General features: G+C 37.4%; 1 protein-coding gene across 1 annotated transcript in view; it reads right to left on the reverse strand.

The window, feature by feature from the left end:
* The window catches only part of prrt4b (proline rich transmembrane protein 4b), a 32,570-nt gene extending 14,005 nt beyond the window's left edge, over positions 1-18,565 (reverse strand). Inside the window, exons 1-3 of the mRNA XM_028450393.1 lie at positions 18,452-18,565; positions 8,635-9,682; positions 726-833 (exon numbers count right to left, since the gene is read on the reverse strand). Of these exons, the coding sequence (XP_028306194.1) occupies positions 726-833; positions 8,635-9,682; positions 18,452-18,565 (1,270 nt within the window). The remainder of the gene's footprint in view (positions 1-725; positions 834-8,634; positions 9,683-18,451) is intronic.
* Between the last annotated feature and the right edge of the window lie 651 nt (positions 18,566-19,216).

A 19,216-nucleotide genomic window follows, 5' to 3' on the forward strand; every position in this document is an offset into this window, starting at 1 on the left:
AAGTTTTTCTGACACTTCCTTAGGGAGGGCTGGTGATGGTAATTGCAATAATAAAACAGGCATAGCTGTCGAGAAAAGATTGCATGAAGTGTTTTACCTTTGACAGCATGTGCAGACAATTTCGGAGGTTTGCGCAAGATTTGATATTTCTGTCTCTTTGCCCACCCTTTTACAGGGAAAAATGGGTGACATAGACCCACAACATGCATGTGAAGGTATATTGCATTTTTATGCTTGATTTTGTTGATTAAAAAAAATCCAATTCAGGAAGTAATTCCTGTGATGTCCTGCATATTCTGTGATTGTGGCGTATCAGCGTCCCAATTGTTGGCTGCACAGCTCAGACTTTTGTTTTTCAAGTGCGTTGCAGGCTTTCGTCATTGGATCAGGGTTTATTTTACGAGACTCCACAGACGTGTGCAAGCAGTTATTGTGTCGTCTTCTCTATTGTTGTCAGAGATTTTTCTTAAAAATCACAGCTTGAAGGAACCGTTTCCTGCTCCCATTGAAAGCAATTAGTGTCTTTGGGCAAAAATAATAATAATAATTAAAAAAACGCATGCAGGGTAATGAGGAGTCTGTTGTTTGATAGATTTGCAGCTTTGTGATGGCCTATAATAAAACAAACAGCTCACAGCCATTTGGATTCTACTCACAGTACGGCTGTGTAAACTGAAATAGATTAAGTTAGGGTGTTTTTAATCTTGGGGAATGTGTTTACTCACCTGTTCTGTGAGGCAGGGTTGATGTTAGCAGCTTGTCCAATACATGGCTGTAATCCCCTGTAGTCGTTTGATCCAAACCTTCCTCATCGTCCTCTTTTCCTGGCAGTGCTAAGAAAACACAAGCAAAACCCCATAAAGTTGCGGCCTCTCCGTTCTCTGTCTGCAGCACGTCTGAGACCTAACGCAGAAGAATAGAGTAAAGGCTATATTTCTTAACCCAGTTCTGTCAGAGATCAGGAAATCTTCCACTTAGTTGTAGCCACTCATCCATAACACAGAGAATGGTGCCGTTGTGGTCTACTTACACCAAACATGAAGGGATGAGTGCATCACAAAGCCTGACGTGTCATTCAAAAGACAACCTACATTTCAGCATAAGCAGGAACAAAAAATGAAAACAAAGTGGAAAGAAAAATAACTACCAGAGTTACTGGAACTGTATAGCATGGCTGCACTTTACTGTTCCACATGTTTTTTAATGTAGTACAGATTATAACTAGTTTTATAATTATGCAGATACAAACATTGTGACTCCAGCGGAGATTCTAATTATTATCAACAATAATATTATAAGGCAGCGCATTGTTTTCTTCATTTTTTGATACAAAATCTAAAGTTATACAGAGATAACCTTGTTCCTTCATCCACATTTACATATTTTTTTACTTCAAATTTTGGAAACAGCATCTGTACGTGCACCAACTTTCTGTCATTTTTAGCAACCGTCCACTTGTTATTAATGATAATAATTTATCTTATGTAAAAGCAGCTTTCAGGCCACCCAAAGACACTTTACATACAGAATAATAAAAACAGTGAAAGGCAAAAAGTGTTAAAGCAAAGCCAACCCCAACAGAGCTGTGTTTAACTTGTGGTTTGTGAATATTCAGCGGTTCATGGGTTGGATCAATGTTCTGCATGCTAATGTTTCAGTTAGTCTCTGTTTTAAAAGCTTCAGCCTGTTCAGTGTTTTATACTTGTGTTTTTCAGCTACAGGGGCGTCGATTCTCAAGCAATGCGTATAGAATCTATTTCCTAATGTATGCGCACACTGATTTTTTTATTTTAAATGTGTCACTAGGGCTGGGCGATATATCGAATATACTCGATATATCGCAGCTTGTAGTCTGTGCGGTGTTGAAAATGACCATACCGTTAAACTCGCGGACTTTTTTTTTTTTTTTTTTTTTTTTTTTTTTTTTTTTTTGAAATGTCATCTTAATGACAACATGCACAAAAGGGCACTATTTGTTTTAAAATATTGTAGTGGCATTATGTACAAAAAGTGCACTTTAATTTTGTGTTTTGAAATGCCATGTGAGTTGCATCCTGCACTAATGTCTTGTTTTGAAATGTCTCTGTGACAATTTTGCACAGAACGTGCACTTTCTGTTGACAATTTTATGTTTGAGCCACTCACTGTTTAATAAATACAGTTATGTCAACTTTGACTTAGTTGTGATATCCCCTTTTTTGCATGAAAGTTTAAAATTGGCATATATTAATGCAGTATGATCAAGAATGTTTTAATGTAGACATATAGAATCATCATACTGGTGTGATTTTGTGCATCAAAGTGTTAATTCAAGGGTAATGCAAAATATCGAGATATATATCGTGTATCGTGACATGGCCTAAAAATATCGCGGTATTTATAAAAAGCCATATCGCCCAGCCCTATGTGTCACACACATTTTGATTTTTGTGTACAAAGTTTACACTGGGGAATTCATTTCATATGCCACCATCAACACACCCACATTCTACCATAAATGGTTGACACAAATGACCTCCATGAAAGGTATTTCATCTAAATGAGTTGCTGACCAACGGAATTTTATGCTTCGACATGGCAGAAAAGACTAGGAATAGACATTTCAGAGCTAAGTAGAGGTGCTTGTGAGTGATGGAGGCCGGAAATAGTTCAGTTCTTTATATATTGTGGATCAGTCACATGTGGTGGCATCTCTAATAAATGAAAAGCAAGTTAGTGACGACAGTCGTGTTTGCTGTAGATCAGTGGTTCTCAAACGTTTTTGGTCCAAATACCCCCTTTTTCTTGTTTGTGAATCCAAGTACCCTCTTTGTCCAATTCTAACATTTTACTCAAAATCCTATGAAGAAACAACTATAGAGCATAATAATGGAATGAATGGGCGTTAAGACACATTTTAAAGAATCCTATTGTAAACAAGTGTAATAGAACAGTACTAGGTTTTGTAGTTTCCGGTCATCTCCCTCGTGGTGTGGGACTAAGACTGACTCTTGTAGTTTGAGTTCATGTTCTAGGCCTACCTGCATTCATTTTCACTGGGAGCATTAAAATGAATATATTTACATACATGTGTAATGGTTCACGACTAAAGGAACACATCTATAACACTGCAGGCTTCAGTGTTTATGATTACGTGGATCTAGAAGTCTGATATTTGATGACTTTAAAAGTATATGATGAATCTGGCTTTAATTCACCACCTTACCATGTCTCCAAAATGTTCGTGCACAGGAGTCAACACCCATTCTCCCGCCATGTTTATTTTTTATGAATCACAAACTTTGCGTGGAATGCGTTATGTGCATCTTTCAGGCCTTGTTTTGTGCATTTGCAACGGTTATAAATGACACTCCTAGTTTTTCAACATTTCTATTATGATTCCAACACATCATTAAAAAGAACATTTCCAATAGTTACTTGGTTCTTATGGATTTGTGTGTGTGTCTGTACTTGGATGTATTGATTTCAAAGCCTTGATGCTGTCATACAAGCTGCTTTACAGCTGTTCACTTCCTTTGATACTCCCAGAGTTAGCAGTCACTCACAACAACAACACAGCTCATTACATCACAGGCAAAACTGCAGATGACAAGCAGTTTGTAGAGTTTGCTGATGGAGCAGGATAATAAAAGCATACAAGGTCTTTCTTCAGCCAGATTCCTGCTGAACTATCATTTCAGTCTCCCTAATTAGCATCGTCTGTTTGTCTCCACGACCTGAAAGACGAGTTATGGTTTTCCATTAGTAGGATAGAACCTGGAGACATCTAAAGTCAATATAAACAAGCGCTATGTGTTAATATCAAAAAGCCACATTTGTAAGATTAAGTCCAAGTTAAAATGTTATAATAATAATATCTTTAAAATACCAAAGGACAGTGCTTGGTCGATGCTAGAGGCTAAAGTTGCAAAACAAGCCTCAAAAAGTACAAACTATAAAGGATTGTTTTTAATGAAGAGTATAAATTAATCTTCTAATGAATATGTATGTAAAACCAGGTTGTAAAACTCCATGCTGACACACTGAAACAGCTTCTCTTGGCCTGTTTCTTACTCAATGCCAAGTCCAATAAAACAAAAGATTCTTAATCTTCGTAAACCCTTAATAAAAGGATTGTAGTGCTTGAGTGTTACGGATTAGTGTAAATTGAAGAACAGCAGGAAAGAAAGTGATGTATTATGACTAAAACATGAAGTCTTATCTTGAGGTTCTTTCTCCAGAGCGTTTTTCACAAAGTTGCATCATGTTGCTAAATTGGCTCATTTTCAGGATGCCACTACGGGATTTGAACATCTTACTCAGACTTTCATTACAGTCAGACTTATTCGATATTATACATGTTTCAATGAGTCACGACCTGTGGGCCGATTCCTAAATAAGTAATGAGGCTTATGCAAGGAGCTTTTACAAGATGAACATTAGATTAAAAGTGATACGCAAACCCATAAGAATACACTTTAGATGGGAGGCCTGAAGCTAAATGATAAAACGTTGTTACTAACTTGTGTTTTTGGGGTCATTTATATCAACTTTTAGCATCAAATATAATATCAAAGATCTCTTTATGTGGGTGTCGCCATTTTGGAGATTTTAGCCAATCAGCATTCACAAATAATTTCGATGTCATTTCATAACTACTCCAATAATTTTCCTGCTCCATAGAGTTCATGGTGAAATTCATTTCAATTCAACATTTTGATGTTTAGTTACATAGTTAGTTATCCAGTTCTTTGGACTAAGTTATAAGTTGTGTAAGTATAAGGCTGTGTTTGAGTTGTCATACTAACGTACTACTGAATACTAAGTCTGACATCTAAATGAGTATGTAGGGCGTTCACCTTAGATGGTGTGAAAAAATTGAGTATGCGAGGAAAAACCCGGATGTATACTATATCGGGAAATTTCTTAAGTGGACACGGTGGGCATACTCAACCGCCCCATGATGCATTGCGAGCGGAATGTAAAATCGTCCTGGGCTAAACTCAAGCTAAAACTCAAAACAAACTTTTCAAAACAAAAGCAACTCTTCTTCTCTTCCATTAGTTTTTTTTTTTTTTTTTTTTTTTTTTTTTTTTTTTTTTTTTTTAACCCTTTTGTAAATATGGCTCTTGTTTTAAAATTAACTGGAAGTTTTGTCGATCTCCATGTGTCAGCATGAAATGTGTTTACAATGACACATGTTGATATTCTACTTGGTCACTTTCTCTTTTTAAAACATTTTCAAAACTTTCAAAGGTGGAAAATCAACATAGATATTTAGCCTCAGTGTGATTCCGGTTTTTGTTGTCGTAGGTTCAAAGTGCATCTTGGAAAACTTTGAAGTATACTTCAGTGGGAACGGTCCATCCTAATCATACTTATCATATATAGTAGAGACAGCATATATTCATTGAGTTTGTAGTGCATAGTATGGAGTGTGCCACTTCAGACACAGCCTAAGACGTCTTACTATAGATCCATGCATGTCTTCAGCTGAAATAGGATGGCACCTTAAAAGTTAAAATGTGGGCGTTCATGTTACCATGGGAACCATCGGATGTCTTTAACCTCAGAAAACCAGTTGGAGTTGCATGAACAAAGCACTTCCTGGAGTAATCACTGTCACAATTTGTCAAACATGTCGACCTCCATAAATGTGCGTTAAAAGTACTTTTAAATGTAACTGCAGCTTCTACATCACCTCTCATTCCTACTAGTAAAGGTTACATAGAATAGCTTTTTAGTTAAGCTGTCTTTGTAATATGGGTTTAGAACTATTGTGGGGTTCCATGTTGTTGTTTTGTTTAATTTAAAACAGATTTTTGTGTAATAAAAGCATCAGTCAAGTCACATGCTCTGTAATGATTGTGCATAATTAAATAATACATCATTGGGCAGGCTTTAGCTCTTTATTACAGCTTTTAGATCACACCAGCAATGCATCTTTGATGGTATTAGTGGAGGATGCTAAAGATCTCATTGTGCAGCTTTTTATTCGAGCAAGGGAAGAAAATTGTTAGATCAAGGGAGGAAATATAAATTGACAGCTTTTAAAACCCTGTTTATTTCCTTATCTCTCTGTGTCTTTGTTGCCCTTGCAAGCAGATCAAATGCAGATCCTCGTCAAGGGCAAAGACAACAAAAAAGAAATCGATATATACTACCGGTGTTTTTTTGTGCTTTCCATGTTTCAGACCTATAATAATCCTTTCCCTTACCAGCCTTAAAATAGATTACCATACAGGATGCTGCTCATATCATGATGATGTATGATAATGCATGTAATCTGCATTTCCGTGTTTTGTTTTTTTTTCCACTGTGTCCTTCAGCAGACGGTAATACTGTGTGTAAGGAAACCAGGGAGCATTAAAACATAATTTTTGACAGTTTTCTTTCTACGTACGGTAAATGACCAGGAGCTTTAATTACGTCTTCCTACATGAAACCCTTTTCTATTCATGGTGGACAGTGACAGGGATTGGTATCGGCACAGAGGAGACTAAATGGCAACAAGCCTGTTCAGCAACCACGAGCAGCGACTGGCGAGTGGACGGTCCCAAAGGAGTGGTCGTGTTTTTTTTTTTTTGGTGGTTGTTGGTTTTTTTGTGCTGATTGTGCACCTAGAATACTGATCCATGTGCACCACAGCCCTGCCTGCCCCCTCCCTTTCTACTTTATCTATGTAATCACATGAATCACAACTGCACACAAGAGTAGACACAACACTCAACGCAGCAGACAAAACACGTATAAAGGACGTGCGTAACATATAGCACATAGACACAAATATACTCTATTTGCATTTAATCTTTCCCCGAGAAACAGCCACTCTGCCGCACTAGGGTGTAAAAAAGATGGGCGAGGGCTTTGTTCAAGCCACCACAATGATGGTGATTACAGAATCATCTTAAGAGGCATTTGTCTACTAATAGTCAAACTTCATTAGGGTCGATGGGAAGTTCAAGTGGGACCCAAATGGCTCATTGGTACAGAAAATGAAACCGACAACAAAACTTAATGAAGAAATTTAAATTCTTGTCTTTGTATCTGGGTCAATGACATATATGATTTTCATCAGGCAAGGTTTGCATGAATATCATAATGGAAAAATATATTTTGATAGCGCTTCGAGATGATAATTGTTGTGATTTGTGCAATATAAACAAAGTTATAAGTTGAAATAAAAATAGAAATACTTTGAAATCTTATACAGGACTATAATATAACTAAAATAGGGCAGAATTAAAAAATTAAATAAAATAAATTTAGAGAAATTTTTAAGTTTTTTTTTTTTTTTTTTTTTAAAAACAGCAGTCATGGCCAGACAGTCACACCACATGATATTTTGACACTTACTGTATAATAGAATAAATTACAGTACATAATTCAGTCAATAGTAACACTTTTTATTTATTTATTTTTTTTATTGAAAGTGAGCGCATATATACTAAGTTACTACATATTTGGTATGTTTTTACATATTTAAACCTTTTTTTTTTTTTTAAATAAAAGTAGTGCAGTTTACTAGATATCACTGACATCACTGACCCATGTACTCGTTGACTGTAACTGAAGCCTATAACACATTCAGAAAAATATAGACATTGTTTTTATTACCAATTGCTAGTAATAGACAATTAAGTATTTATTCTTACCTTTTTATATATATTTCTTTAAAAAATGTTTTAATATTTAAAGGGACCAAATAATCCATCTAGTATCTGTCTTTAGATGAGAAAATTGACAGAAACATGGTAACACTAATTGGGTCAGATTCATTGTTTTACCTCTGTCTCTTTTGTAGTCTTGGAACCAAATTATAAACGAGGTGTACTATGTCACATTAGCTCCTCTGTCAGAATATAATCACCCCACAAGGCACCACTCCGTGTACACATAGATTATTGAATACATTAAAGGTTTTCTCAAACCGTCCTGAGCCTAGAGTAATTGAGTAATCATTTCTCAGCCTGACCTTTGACCTCCACATGATGAATGTGTCTGTAGAAGACTCATTAGGTATACAGACACTAGACTGCCATTGGTGTAGGAGGGAGGAGGGGTCAGTGATGAAAGTGGATTCAATTTAGTGTCACATAAGGGAGTCTAGAGAAGATGTACTTGTTACTAGCTAATTGTGTTAGCCATTCAGTGCAAAAACATTATTATTGGATTTCAAAGAGTCTTTCCTGTGGTTTTTCAAGGTAATGACTGACAAATATTATTTAATTTGGACAAACAATTAGCTTCTCATAGCTGTTGTGATATATTAAATTGTTTTCCTAAGTTCAATTATGTAAAAAATTGGACCGTCAATGACTGCTGGGCAAGTTAAGTTATCTCTAATGTATTGCTCATGATTTCTTCATGTTCTGTTGGTTATTTGGTCCTTTAAATTCTTTGTAGACATTAGTCATTAGTCTGTTCTAATGTCTACTTCAGGCTTGTACTCAGTCTATTTCAGAAAGGTTTTTAATAGAATCTGGATTGTGTGCAAATTGGAGACCTTTTAACCTTCCATGTAAGACATTATATTGATCATGTCAAACTGTCTACAGCATCAGACACCCTCCCATCGAATACCAAAGACCTGCCTAGAGATGATAGATCACTGAGTCAATCCTGTAAATGCTCTAACTGGTAAACTTTGCTTACCTCCTGATATCGGGAAGTTAACCCTTTGGGTCTGGGTTGTGCTTGTTATAGATTCCAGAACTACCCGATAATCAATTCCTGGTGCAGTGGACACTATCCTTGGCTGCTTCTCCACAACCTCTGTCCTGTGTTCTAGGAGGCTCAGATCAGCCTTGATGGTTGAGTCCTTGCCAGAATCAGAAGCAAGACGAACAGTAGGATATTGTGAGTTTTTAATAAATCCAATTTTTAAAGTGGATGGTTGAGTTCGAGGATCAAGAGCAATTGTGTTGTTCCGTGTGGTCTCCACTACCCCTGGAGTTGTTGTTGTGGTTGTGGTTTGTGCCCATGTTAAGGCGGTTGGAACTGTGGTCTCTGGGGCTATTGTTGAAAAGTGCCTTTCTATGAAACTTTCTCGATTAATACTCTTGTCCTTCAGGAGGTGATGAGCACCCATGCTGGTTGCGGTGCCCCATGGTGGGTTGGGATGTGTTACATTGTTTTCTGGAGCATTAGTAGTGGGAAGGCTGTCGGTACTCAGATTGTTTGTGGGAGAGTAGGAGTGTGAAACAAGACTATTGTTGTCAATCTGAACTCTGCTGCCATGTGGAGAATCTGATGTTCTTGTGGGAAGTGATTTAGTTTGTATCTTTGTGACGCTGGTTAGCAGCCCTGGAGTAAATGTGGTGGGTGGATAAGGCTCCTCAGGGATGTTCTCTTCGCCTGATCCCGAGTGGTCTTGAAAGTAATCAATCTGTATCCCCAGGCCTGTGGCAGCCGTGGTCACCGCATCATCACTCCCATAGAATGGGATTCTGAATGGTAGTGAAGGTAGAGAAGGAAGTTTAAAAGATGGTTTCCACCAGGGTTTGTTTTCAAGTTGGTTTTCAACTGGTGGTGTTGGTCCCCAAAGGGCCTCTTCATCAGCCTGTGCATGCCTGTGATGCAGCAGAAAATGCCAGAACAAGACGGTCAAGATCCAGTGAAGGCAAAGCATGCTGTCAACAGTGGTGCGCCGCCTGGTCACATGTTGTACTCCATCTTCTGGGTAGTTTGTCTGCAGAGTGACCTAGAAGACAAAAACAGACGGGACACTGTGACACTTTTTCTCCACTTTTCGTTGGTGAAATCAAGGGAAAAACTTGATGGCATCTGCTTGTTTTGCATTTTTGGAAGGGCTTGGCTGACCTGTTTTCCAGACTCTAAACCAAATCATGCAAGACAACGTCACTCATGACAAGTGACTGCCAGAGCTAACAGTCTAAAAAAAAATATGTCACCCAGACACTCACCACAAATCTTAACCATTACTGACAACCAACGATTAGTGGTGCCCAGTTGGATGCGGTTGTGGTCAGTATCTATGTCATGCTTTTGCTCCGCATACGCATATTTTGCTACGGTTGTTGCGCTGACTGGCCAATTAGAAAAAGTGCTTCCGTCTATATGTAACCTATTCAGTAGGAAGTGGTCAGGGAATTATGTGCGAGAGTCCGGTTGGGGGAGGTTCCTGAAGAATTAGGGGTCTGGCCAAGAATAGACCGACTACTTATTCTTTTGTGAGGTGCTGAATGGTTCAAAGTCACTAGCCGGTTGCCTCAGTGAAAAGACTGGAGCACCAAAGGAATTTCCCAAGGCAGAACAACAACCTGTGTGCTTCAGCTGTGTTTAGCTTTATTTCAATCAACTATAGCTTTGACTTCTGTCTTTTTTTTCTCCTAAGTCTTTTTGTTAGCTTTCAAATATATTCTTACATATATTCTTCTCAAGGTACATACAACCAATTTTTGTTTTATTTCAAACACAAAAACAACTCACACACACACACACACACACACAAAATAAGAATAATAAAAAATATCAAAACTATAAAATTATATCTGACAAACAGGTAAACAAATATAAGGAAATGCACAGAAATAATATGTGAATTTAGATGTACAATGGAATTGCGTTGTGTTCCTAGTGGGTCGGTACAATCCATTAATATCCTGTTACACAGAACTGTCAAATATACATTAGTCTTCCAAAGATTATATACTATTAACTAAGTATAGAAAATGGCCCCAAGTCTTACCAAATTGTCTTAACAACTTTTTATACTGAACCTAATTTTCTCTAAGTAAATGAAGGACATTAGATCTTTCAACCAAGGCTTAGAAGGTGGAGGTTTTTGATCCTTCCAGAGAAGTAAGATTTGTCTGCGGGCCACAAGTGAGGAAAAGGCAATAATATTCCTCTCCCTGGTAGAAAAACAAGCATAGTCTTCAGGTATACCAAAAACAAAGATTAGAGTTTTGACTTTTAATAATCTCAAACTTGTACTTAATTAAACCTTAAGAAAGATCTTATTATGGGGAAGAATTTTCAGATATCAATATCATGCTTTCTATGTCGTCTGTCCCTTTAATAAGTTATCTAATGCTTGTTCCTCATTCCCCAGTGTCTGTTCGCTGCAATTTTCTCTCTCAAAAACACTAATTTTAATCGGCAATCGTCATACTGGTTCTCACCGGCGATGACTATAGTGAGAGATTCACCATCACTTCCTGCCTGCAGCGTTAAAACCATCCTGGATACACAGTCCGATGTTATGACTTGAACACGGAGCTGCCCACACACTCCCCGGTTCGAGCCCTAGCTAGAACTCAACAACAGCATGAAAATCTGTTTCCAAGGAGGTTGTTTTTAGACATTTGTGTTTTTCTCTTGGCTCTGGCCAACCCACACACGGGCACACATCATGCATGCAAAGATGAGATGGTAGATGAGGCTGGACATGCACATTCCCGGATATCTCATTTTTCCCTTGCACACTTTTGTGTAAGATGATTTGTCAGTTGTTAGCGGTTACAGAAAGTAAATAATTTATGAGGAGGTTTGGAGAATTTAAATGTGACCCACAGTGGCCTTTTTGTAGCTAATGTATCAAATATCCATTAGTTAGCCAGCAGGTAATATACAATATTTATGTTCTCACCTTTCACTAAAGTATTGGTTTACAGCAGGACAAAATAGAAGGTCTTAAAAGTAATCAAGGGGGATTTCTAATACAACAACACATCAGTAGGGTAAAACTAACCTTCACACAGATACTTATTTAGGTTCATGCTACACCTGTTGCCATAAAATATTTGGTACAGAAATGGAGACTAAAAGTTTCATTTACCCCAAGTGCTTTTAAATTGAAAGTACCTGCATTGAAATTGTCCTTTTAAAATCAAGTAACTATGATTTGTGTTTGTGTTGTTCTTTTAGCTCCTTTTTATGCACGACTGCAGTGGTTTCCAACCACGGAGCTGCAGACCTGTACTAGTTAGTAGATCATTTGCTGCAAAGGAAGATTCAACTTTAAAAAATGTCCTGTAGCCATCATATTGGTTTTTGGTATTTTATTCAGGAGAAATCAGCAGTGAGATGTGAAGAGCAGACGCATGTTTTTTCCCCTTGCTGCTGGAAGAAAGTGTTTACGGGTTATGCAGTTTTCCCCAATTCGGCTGAAAAAATAGTATTGGGCAGATTGACAAAATTTATTCTGTTTTTCACAAGATGTGGCATTTGGAAAATATTTTAAAGAAAATGTAAATTTTCTGGCAAAAAAAGAAAAAAAAAAAAAAAAAAAAAAAAATAGGCATCATCAGTGATAATAATCAAGCGTCACTGTGAGATAGTATTGATTACCGCCAAATATAAACATGCCAAACGGGTGTTAAGCATTCAACTCAGAGACAAAGTTGCACTGGCCAGTGTTTCGGCACAGTTATTTTTCAGCCAACATAATTTCACAATACTGTAAGTTGGATTTTGGTATTTCGTTGCTCAAATTTTATGTTAGTATTGGATAACTGTTTTTTCGGCTGCTATGACGCCATTATCAGGAAGAAAATCAGCGTGTGGACTATTTGGTTATCCAATAGCGCTCTTTGAGAAGAGTCTGTTAAGGCTCAAACATACACGTGCACACCTTTAAAACTGGAGAACAAGGACTACAGAGAAATGCTAAGAATCATGGGACATGTAGGATTTTAATGGAAACTACTATGCGTCAGCGTGCCCGGATATGTAAGCTCTGAGGAGAGCGGACAGTCCATTGTGCGCGGGGTCCGCCTGAGTATTTTTGAGTCTTTAGTGTTATATTGATATTGAACAACTACAAAGCATGTACAGCGTTTTTCTTTGCATTTTTAAAGGTTGGGATTTGGGCTGGATATTGACGTGGAAGGACTTTGCATTGGGTTTGGGCTGGAAATGTTTAGCGTGCGTTGCGTTAGCGCGAGTGAAACCCCACCCGCGGGCTTCTTTGCACTCTGACTTCATCTGCGTCACAAAGTAAAAGTGAAACCGTCAAAGTCAAGAGGAAATTGTTCGTTAGCAATTTGTTTACACATTAAAAACATGCTACAAAATGTTAGCATATATTCAGTTATTGTTATGAAATTAATCTACTGCTGCACACTGGACAATTTCATCAAAACAAGCTATCACTACTATTGTTTTTGATTAGCTGCTGGCCAACTTTCATTTTTAATATCATAACAAAGTGTCAGCAGTGTTATATCCGAGTATTCAAGTTTCAAATGCTTTTTTGTCATACTTTAAAGAACAATCTAAACAAACAAAATAACTGACACTTTGAGATGATTGCAGATGTTGCTGAAACTTGTCATCGCTCATCAACACACTATAGCTTTGTGTGGTTTGACAGGCAGCAGTGCAAAAGGACGTGGACTTTAAAAAGTGTCTGTGGGGAATTTACAAGGGGCTTCTATTATTTTGCTGGCGTTTTGTCTTTTGCTTTGACAAAGACACTGAAGTGTGTTCAATGAAGCAAAGATGGAGGAAGAGAAGGAGACGAGGAAAAGGAGGGCAGAGAGTGAACGACGGGGGAAGAAGAAGTGGGAGAGACGACAGCGTCATGTTGACACTTGGTTGAAGCATTATTAGTCAGTGAGAGTGAAGTCTGCTGCAGCCTCTCTAACGCTAATTGTAGTTTGTTGCTGGAGCTTCAGTCATTGACTCTAAGTGTGTGCGTGTGTGTGTGTGTGTGTGTTCACAGCCTCTCTTGATCCTCTCTCAGGATCATCAGCCGCCTTTTCCAGGCTCCTCTTCGGAGTATTTAAATATGTTCAATTCTGCTAGAATCTTTTTTTTTTTATTGCAATATCAGGCCTGTCGTTGAATTCCTGTGTCTATAAAATAACCGTTAACATTGTGTTTTAAGCAGATGGCAGATAGCTATGGGACGCCAATTGTAAAGTTGCGCATTCTAAATTAACAAACCATGTTTAAAAAAACATATGTGAATTTTTTCAACGTTACTTTTGACCAGATTTGTAGATTTGTTTTTTTCTCATGTCAAAATGTCAGTTACATCTAAATGTTAAATGTAAAATCTTTAAATCTAAATGACACAGGGGGAAAGTAAATATTTTGCTAATATGCAAATTCACTGTTTAGATTTAGCATTTAACATTTGGATTTAACATTTAGATTTAAGATTTAGATTTAACATTTAGATCTGACATTTAGATATAACTTTAACATTTAGATTTAACATTGACATTATATTTTATCATAAAAAAAATCACAAATTTCACAAATTTGTTGTAAATCTGGTCAAAAGTAACATGAAAAAAATCAGTTGCTAAATGTTGCAGAAAGTTGCCATTTATTTCAGCATGTGCAACTTTACAATCGGCGCCCAGTAGTGACTGATTCTAAAATCAGTGTCTCTCCTGAGTGATTGAAATGAAGAGACTCGACACTGAAAGAGTCAAAGATGGAAACTGTTCCACTGCCTAATGTCATTGCCTTTTAATAAACCCAGTCACTATACATGCGTGGTGAACAGAGGATCAATGACACAGTCCAGAGTAATGGAATCATTTAGTTCCTCCCTAAATGGCCTCTGCTGTGGGTGATCGCTGTGTCCTCTGGAGCTGCTGCTGTGGGTGTGTGGGTGTGCATTAGTTTTCACTGCTGCTCTTATCGCCATGGTTATGGTGTAGGTGGGCTTTCTTCTGTGTCCTCCCACAGGCTTACACACTCTGTTAGCAGCTCTCCAACATAATCAAAGATGTATGGTTAAAAAAGTAAAAAATACTTAAGTCCTGTACTGCAGGAGCTTTTATAGAAATGTGTACTACTTTGAAGGAAAAGCATCGATTTTTGTCAATGTATTTTTCATAATAAGCAACTGATGTGTTTGTTATTGTTTTGATTTAACAGCCAATGATGTTTAATCAGACAGGATTTAGTTAACCAATGCCAGTGATTATAGTCTTTTTAATCTGTTTGCACACATTCCATTTTTTTTTTACAGTATTTGATTTTTCTAATCCAAAATTATAAAATAATTTTTATTTTATTTTACTCTTTTTTTTAATTTATTTATTTTTTATTCTAGTTGTTTTAGGGAATCCACAAAAAAGTTAATTTAATTGTGTGATGTAACCCTATGTGTGCATATGACTATAAATGTTAATTCTTTAGCAAAATTTATTTAGTTTTAGTCGTAGTCTTTTGACTAAAATGCAACTTGGTTTTAGTCCAAATTTAGTCATCAGGACTATAAGTTTTAGTCTAGTTTTAGTCAACTAAATAAAATTAGGATTTTAGTCGACTAAATCTGTTACATATATAGTTGACTAAAATATAAAGCATAAAACCATTTATTAACCTGATATGGGATAGAATTAAAGCTTGTCCCACCTTCCACGTAACAAAGGTAATTATGATTGAAAACCTTCCAAAAAATAAACTTAGTTGTGATTGAATTTTGTCCCATGTGAACATTAGGCGACAAAAATAACCATATGTTTTGATTTAGTTATTGTTCACATTTTTATTTTTTAATAAGTCGTAGTCTACTTAAAAAAATGTAGTTGATTAAAAATGACAAACTTTTAGAGTAAATATTTTTTTAACCAAAAAGCTGCTTTTTCAAGTGTTTGGACATTTAGGGAGAATTGTGTGGCAGTGGGATGGTGTTTCCAAATTTGATATTTTCATTTGGTTTGGAAATGTAGCAGCTGTGAATGATAAATTACAATAGTCAATAAGAATACAAAGATGTTATATCATCATTGGTGACTGTACCCTTTTGTTTTTCAGTGAGATGCTTTCCTTTTTTCCTAATTAATTTTCAATACTTTATACACTTATATCTGAACATAATGGCTCAGGAGTCTACTGATGCTCTATTTACTGATGGCTTTTTTTTCCTCTTGCTGTTCTTTCCTGATTTCAATGCCGAGCGTAGGCGTCGATAACAGACGGATTTGCTCAGAACGACTGCTTCAACACCAGCAGGGATTTATTTTTCATAAAGCAGCACATTTGAAAGGATTTGTAAAGTTTATATAAGCCAGCAGTTTGCCCTAATGATACAAGACTGACTAAGAATAGTCAGCTACTTTTACCAATGCAGACATTCAATAACGTTAAGCGCCTATATCTAGAGCAATATACCAATATTATGTCATGTTCATATTTTTCAGTCATTATAACTAAAGATAATGCACTGATTGTAAATTACAACTTGGAATTTTTGTTACTGTAGGGATTTCTTAGGTGATGCATTACTATTGTTTGCTTCTCTTTAGAAAAGCTGTTGAATAGTTGCTTGCATTAGGTTAGTGATACAGTATTTTAGCTCTAGTGTCTAAGTCTATTGATGAGGTCATGGTTTGGTTTCAATTATTAGGAAAGTTGGTGCTGAACAACAAAACCTGTTTCAATTTTCCCTTCAATGGCCTTTCTTTTCTTTTGGAAAAACTATTGGTGTAGGAGGCAGGAAACTATTATTATTATTTTTTTTTAAGGTTAAGCTGGAATAGTCTCTAAAAGGCTCTAACTCCTGCTAGTTACGGTACTTGTTTGGTTCATGAATGCTGTACAGAAAGTTTCTGTTTCTGCGGTCGCTACTTCCTGATTATGGGTGCAACTTCCTGTGTGAAAAGAACAAATCAGGAGCCCCATTATGTTAAGCAGAGAGCACTAAAGTTTTGCACACATGCACTCTTAAGCTGTTTGAAATCGCATACTAACCACAGTCTGACGTCAAAATGAGTATGTAGTGCATTCACATTAGAGAGTATGAAAAAATTGAGTACGCGAGAAACACCTGGATGTATACTATAACCCTATACGTATGCACGGTGGGCACACTAATCATACTCAACCGCCCCATGATGCATTGTGATCGGAATGTAAAATGGTCCTGGGACCGTCTTCAAGCTAAAAATCAATCAATTTTAACCCTTTTGTAAACAGGGCTCTTGTTTTGAAGTTAACAGGAAGTTTTGTCAATAGCACAATGGAGGGTTTCCGAAAATCTCCGAAATGTTGGCATGAAATGTTTCCACGAGTTTTATGGCTCAAATGAACACACGTAAATATTCTACTTGGTCACTTTCTTGTTTAAAATGTTTTCAGAACTTTCATATTTAGCTACAGTGTGTCGGGGTAGGTTTGAAATGCATCTTGGGAAACTTGGAAGTATACCTCAGTGGGAACGGTCATCATCCTAATCATACTAATAGCATATAGTAGAGTATATACTCATGGAGTTTGTAGTACATTGTCTAGAGTGAGCCATTTCCAACACAGCCATAGTCTTTCATAATAAAGTGATAATGATAAAGTAAAATGTAACATGCTAACTGTTAATCTGCTTCTAGCAAACAGGAAGTTGTGCACATTATCTGAACTAGCTAATGTATATATTCCTCCTTTTTTTTTCTTCACCACAGCTTGTCACTTGGACCACTGCTTTGCCAAATATCTACACTTTGTACATTTCATCATGTGACAACTCAGACGATGTGATTCCAGCATCACATTTCAGTGTGTGGGATTTCTCAATGGCTCTTTTCATTCTCCTGATGTTCCATAACTAAGTTGTGGATTACAGATAAAATTGCAGGATTTGTTCCAGTCGGTGGCCTCTGGACATTCACCACAGTCTCAGCTGTTGTCCAAGAACAGCTAAACTCATGATTCAAACGCTTCACATGGCATCACATGCAGGAATCCAAAAGGTTAGAAAGCATCCTAAGTCACTATTTATAAACAAGGTTATTTCATTGATAATTGGAAGGAAAGAATACATTTCAGTAGATCAGAGGCTAATTCTACCTCTAAAATGCGCTCCATATTCCTGTTTTCTTGAGCTCTACCTCTTTTGAAACCCACTGGGATGATTCAGGAATGTTACCCCCCCCCCCCCCCCATGTTGTAGAGTGGTATTAATTGTGTCAGGTTAATACTTATGTTAGCATTTAACCTGCTTATTGTGAAGGACGCCCTCGGGCTCAGGCGTTCCACGGGCTGCGTTTGCCATGGTGACAGCTGAAGCCAAAGACGTCTCACTAATCCTTAGGATTTCACCACCTTCTCGAGTATGCTGTTCTGCTTCTAAAAGCGTGCTGTACTCATGCAAATGGAAAAGCCCAACACACACACACACACACACACACAGTTACAGTTATACACACCCAGCAATGAAAACCAAAAGCATGACTTTGCAACTGCATTTTCAGTTCTAGGTAATGATTCTGAAATAAACAGTTAACCAATAGACATGCATCTTTACCTTAACACCTTGACACATACACACTCCAGATGCTAATGCACACATCTTCAGGTGTATGTTTCTATCACACTGATTTCATTTCCCTTCCATGACTGGGGCTGTCACTTCTATCTGCAGCTATAGAGTGCATGTATTTCAGTGTAAGATACACGCCTGCCTGTTTTTCCTCCCTTTAAAGACCAGCTGATTGAAATACAGATCCAGAGAAGAAGAAGAAGACATGTAAACATGACAGCTGCTCACCTGCAGATGTGTTGGAAAAAGATGGAGAATCCAGAACCAGCTGTGAGCGTGTGCTGCAGGCGAGACCGTTTCTCTGAGCCTCTGTTGGTTCGTCTGAGTGGAGCAGATTCCCATCGTCCCTCCCTCCCTCCCACTCGCTCTACCTCCCTCTCCCTCTCATTTTCTCTACCTCGCACACCCTCTGCATCAGTCCACGGGTGCATTGCCTCCATCACAATGTCCATTGTCACGCCCCACTGAGCAAATTGTTCATTAGTGGAGATCAAACCACACGAGGATACAGATGACGGTGGCTTATGGAGGCTCAGTTTTTACACATGCTGTGTGCCAAACATGAGGCTGTTTTTTTAGGGCTCCAAATATAAGCTGACACAACTTGACATTTTTACATCACAGACTGTGTAAAGTCTTCTTTGCCCTTCAGAAGTTTGCACAACCTCAAACATGATTCGATCTGACAGAAGTGGATGGTTTGTGCTAAAAGAAATCTCTTGTTTTCCAATTTGACATTTTGCTGACCTGTTAATCTACCCCAACACCAGGGTTGGGAATCGTGTGAATATGAACGATTCCGATTCCTCATTTAGATTTTGATTCTGATTCTTTTAAGAGGCGATCGTACATATATTATATTTATATGTATATAAATGTGTATACAATGTACAATAATCATGTTTATTGTGCACCCACTTGTGCATGATATAATCTTATTATAAGTGTTGCGTTGAGCCAAGTTGTTGTTTTTTACTAAAGTGAAGCTACAGT

Source organism: Gouania willdenowi, chromosome 6 (genome assembly GCF_900634775.1).
Source record: "Gouania willdenowi chromosome 6, fGouWil2.1, whole genome shotgun sequence".
Taxonomy (NCBI): domain Eukaryota; kingdom Metazoa; phylum Chordata; class Actinopteri; order Blenniiformes; family Gobiesocidae; genus Gouania; species Gouania willdenowi.